At 43.2% G+C, this 4,804-nt stretch overlaps 1 protein-coding gene across 1 annotated transcript; it reads right to left on the reverse strand.

The window, feature by feature from the left end:
* Positions 1–1,830: 1,830 nt before the first annotated feature.
* On the reverse strand, positions 1,831–4,508 carry LOC117231670 (protein escargot-like). Its single transcript, XM_033490320.1, has 2 exons — positions 3,956–4,508; positions 1,831–3,809 (listed from the first exon to the last, which is right to left on the reverse strand). Exons 1-2 carry the CDS (start codon positions 4,074–4,076, stop codon positions 2,425–2,427), a joined length of 1,506 nt encoding a protein of 501 aa, XP_033346211.1. The 5' UTR covers positions 4,077–4,508; the 3' UTR covers positions 1,831–2,424.
* Positions 4,509–4,804: the final 296 nt, after the last annotated feature.

Raw genomic sequence — 4,804 nt, forward strand, 5'->3', positions numbered from 1 at the left:
ATCTCGCTGCCTTCTTGCGCTCGAATCGTGCGGCATATATAATATTTTGGAACGACTGATTCCTTATCGAAACTTCAGGTGAACTTTCATTAATTACACGACAACGAGAGTCTGCAGTGCACGTTCGTTTCTCTTTAAGATTATAGTCGCTTGATAGCTTAGGTGTTGCGAATGAAGGATTCTGCTCTTTATTTTAGCGAATGCGTTATTTACGAGAAATTTTAATGTGCGGATAATATGCAGAAATATAGATATAAAATCTGCAAAGTTGATTAATGATTGTAACATTTAAAGAGCGAAACGAATTTTTATTCGATCGTGTTTATAAAAATATAAATTTGCATGGGTATCTGTGATAATGAAATGAATGTCATTGTACGAGATAGATATACGCGATAGTGTGAAGGAATTGCAATTAGTAATAAGTTATTTATTGGACATTTAAATATGTAGATAATATGCAGAAATATACGTACAAAATATCCAAAGTAAATTAATCGTTGTAAGGTTTTGGGAGTGAAACAAGTTTTCATTTGATTATCGCGTTCATTAATTGTGCCTGAGTATTTGTAATAATGAAACGAATAATATTCTCCGAGATATACGCGAGAACATAAAGGCATTGTATACTACACGTTTTGAAATTTGAAAAGTAATTTACTGAATATTTTAATATCGAAAGGAATGGTTGTCGTGAGTATTAGGTTTAAAAAAAAAGTTGAAGATTTTTATGAGGTTTTAAAATCCAAGTAATTTATTTTGTATAAAATATCTCTATATATAGATGATATCTGCATCTCAAATAGTAGTTTATTTTTTTTTTTTTTTTTTGCAAAAACTAGAAAGAGTGTTACTCGCTTTGAGTTCGCAATTTTTTCACTTCCTCTTGTTTTTATACGAATATATTTGTCACCTAGAAAAAAAAAAAAAAAAAAAAATAAGAAACGAATTTACCGCTTGGTTATATAATCTTTTTCGTGTGACTTCTCTACGAAGAATACCAAAAGACCAGTCGGAGTAATTCACCTCGCAGCGAGCCTCTAGTTTCTTTTCCTTGTTCAATTATATTTATATATATGTATATATATATATAATATATATTAGGCAGTGACTAGTTTCTTCGAGTAACTAACAGTGATTTACAAAGAAAGAAAACGCAAAGAAAAAAATACAAAAAACGAAAGGCAAAATGAAGTATAAAATGTAAGCTCTCTCTCTCTCTCTCTACCGCATTCACTTCCATCGCACGTTCGTTCTCATTTTATCCAATTCCGAGTGTTATCGAAATGACAACAAGAATCAGAACGCATTCGGGTACCAGCCAATTAAATATCTTTCTTTCATCTCATTCCGTTCTGTATTATGGCGAATTATAATACTTCGTTTCATGCGTGCCTTGACAGCGGATCGTTCAATTATTTACAATCGACGCACGTGGCACACGATCTTGAAAATGGCACTTTGGTGCACACAGTACACACGATTATTCGAACGATCCACGCGTTTCTTCCCTACTATATTTTCGTCTTTTTTTCGTATCGAACGATATTAAACAGAAAAAGAAAAAGCAAACGATCGGCGATTCCATCAACGAACAAGCGTTTTCTTCGATTTCGAAAAATCACGTATATCTCGTGTACGTCCGCTCGAATCGATCGAAGACGTAAATTATGAAGGAACAAAATAGGAAATAGAAAAAAACGAAGATGGCACGATAGCTTCACGGGACCGCATCAAGCGGCTGCATCGACTCTTCAGCAACCGTTTCCTGCTTATCTTCGGCAAAATTTCTTCGAAGGGCACACACACGCACTCTCTCTCTCTCTCTCTCTCTCTCTCTCTTTTTAGGATTCTCTAAGTACAATTTCGTAAACGCGTTCTTTCTCGCCGATTGTTACACACACACGTCGAAACTATTTACAATGAGACGACGAAGGGGCGGGATATGAAGGAAATAATAAACGCACTACCATCTTTCTTAAAACAGAGAAGTTTGAAAGCGGCAATCGATCCGATTTTTCTCTCCATGACCCTCCCAGAGAACACGTCGTCGTTCTATAAAGTCTGGGTCCAGTTTCTCGGCGCGATGTGTCGTATCGATGATCTCGTTTAAAATTCACGGCGCTGTCCACGGGCATGAATTTTAATCGAAATCCAGGTACTCGATATATCTGTCTCTTAATCTCAGTCAAGCTGATACGATTCACCGAGAAACCAAAGCCTCCGATAATTTCTCTGATCCTTCTACTTAATCATATTAACTCGTTTGTACTCCGATCAACGCGTAAGGCACTTCTTCAATTGAACCGTTTAACAAAGTACTACATATTTAGTAAAGGAACGTGTCGAAGGAATCCAAAGACTCCTTATCTCGGGACGATCACATTGTATTTTTTTCTTCCAAAAGATTTTCTCGCCGCGTTTTTAGCAACCGTAACCCATGGGAACAGCGACACCGGGACAGCCACCCTCCTGGTGTTTCGTCAACAGTGACATTCTGCTGAAGGTTTTGCTGCACGATGTACACGAGTACTTCTTCACGTCACTGTGCGTCTGTAGATGCGCTCTGAGGTTGCTCCTATCGGCAAAAGCTCGCTTGCAGTGCTGACAGCTGAAGGGCTTCTCTCCTGTGTGCGTTCTGATATGTCCTTGAAGCAGCCACGGCCTGGAGAACGCCTTCCCGCAGAGATGGCACTTGCAGGGTAACGTGTGCGTCCTGATGTGCATTTTCAACGCACCCAGGCTGACGTAGACTTTGTCGCAGTATTTGCACGAGAACGATTTTTTCGCCTGTCCCTCGGCCGCCGCACAGTGAAATTGTTGATGCTTTGACAGGCCGGAGTACGTCGAATAAGATTTGCCACAATCGGGACATTGATACCTGGGCGACGTTGTCGATGAGGAAGATGAAGATGAGGACGAAGTCGAGGACAAGGACGTCGTGGAGCCACTGGACACTCCGGTTTTTTCGATTTTCGGGTTCGCGATCGTTGAGCTTGTCGATGTACTTCCAGCGGACGATCTTCCGCTGTCGCTTCCAGGCGAAGATAAATCCTCGGGTGTAACTGGTGGAGGCGACCTGAGCGATCCAGAGCTTAAGGAACTGGTCGGTGACAAGCCACAATGATCAGGACTGGCCCAATGAGCGTAACTTCTTGCGATTGGTCTTTGAATTGTTGGACAGGTTAGTGCACCGTGCGGTGGCGGAGAAATCGATGGATGATGCTCTGGTGACGAGTGAGGGTACGCTGGTATCGGATAGGACGGATACAACTCTGTTCCCGCGTGGTGGTAATGATAAGCCGTCGGATAAGGCAAATAATGTGGCGGATAGAGCGGAGCTGCTCGAACCCAGGCTGGAGTCGCGTAATGCGCCAATGGCTCAACTGGCGTGTTCAAGTTTAAGGGTTCTAACGGCGCCTTGCTCGCCATGAAGTGCAACGGCGCCGACGTGGCTGTCACCGCCGTCGATGACGAATTATCGTGCTGAATCACTTCCACTCGCGCCTTCTTCGCCACGAGATGAATTGGTGCGATGCCTACCGGCGGCGTGATCGCTTTCGTTGGATAGTGATGATGATGGATGTGATGCACAGGGTGCACGTGATTGTGCATCGTTGGAGAAACCGGCCTGGTTATCAATGGAGATGACAAGGACGTTTTGATGGCCGGCGAAGGAGATCTGGAGTCGCGTTGCTCCGGTTCCTGTTGCTGCTGATGCCGCTCCGCCGTTTTACTCAGATCCTGCGGCTTTGTGCTCAGGTTCTCTGGCTCGGGGATATCGTCCATCACGACATCGATGATCTCTTCTGATAAAGAGGAAAGGAAACTTCGTTTTAGACGATTGATTCTTTTTCATAAGCATAGGATTTTGAAGAAATTTCATCTTAGACGAACGATTATTTTTGTTGATAGGATTTACAAGAGAAGCAAAGTTGAAATAATCAACACTCACCTTTAATTACTTCCGGAACTTCTTCGGCCGGCAGGACATGCACTGGCCGCTTTTTCAGCGGACAGTGGCTGTAATTGTTGTTTTTCTTGACGAAGCTCCTCGGTGTTTCTTCGACCAACATTTTGATCACTTTTTATTGATATCCGCACTGTTAGAAGGTTTGCGTCGGCAGTTCGCAGGTACTGGGCACCGCGAAGCCGTATCACCGCGGTATTAATCCAGTTGTTCTCGATTGCTCGGCACAGATCACACCAAGCACAAACTGTAAAAATAATCCTGGGGTACGTGATCACTGCACTGCGACACACATATAACCGATAACAAAACAGTCCTCTTTCTTTCGTTCGCTGGTGAAATCCACTTTTCCGTAACGAACATACGAACGACCCTCTTCGGCAACGTAATATCGATGTTCACTATACTAAACTGAACTTGACTGTTCGATCGAACACCGTGATTAAATGTGTTCCAATTAACGAAGGATACAGAAACGGTATACAGGAAGGGATAAAGGACTGAAGATAAGAAAAGAAGAAAAAAAAGGAACGAAGGATTGGCGGGTGAATTCGAAGGTACGATACGCGTAGGGTCATAAAAACTCTTAACTATGGAAACGGTTCGGCTGCAAACCGTTCTCTGACTGATAGGGGGGTGCGTCAGGGCCTTTATAACAGCTGTCCCCACCAACTAGGTGCAGGTGGCCCGCACGTGCTGTCTGACCAATACAGGCCCGCGGGCCCCACGCTACTCGCTTATAGGGGCGGTCCGTCACGGGCCATCGGCCAATCACAGGTTGGGCATCTGTTCTGCTAGCATGCGTATCCCCCTCTCTTTTCTACAGAACAACAG

The sequence above is a fragment of the Bombus vosnesenskii genome, unplaced genomic scaffold (assembly GCF_011952255.1).
Source record: "Bombus vosnesenskii isolate JDL3184/JDL3185 unplaced genomic scaffold, Bvos_JDL3184-5_v1.1 scf7180000013273, whole genome shotgun sequence".
NCBI lineage: Eukaryota > Metazoa > Arthropoda > Insecta > Hymenoptera > Apidae > Bombus > Bombus vosnesenskii.

Excerpts from the sequence above, each read along its gene's own strand:
- LOC117231670 (XM_033490320.1), bottom strand. The coding sequence starts at position 4,076 with ATGTTGGTCGAAGAAACACCGAGGAGCTTCGTCAAGAAAAACAACAAT. Across the intron at positions 3,810-3,955 it reads AGTTCCGGAAGTAATTAAAG|AAGAGATCATCGATGTCGTG; the intron begins GTGAGTGTTGAT and ends CCTCTTTATCAG.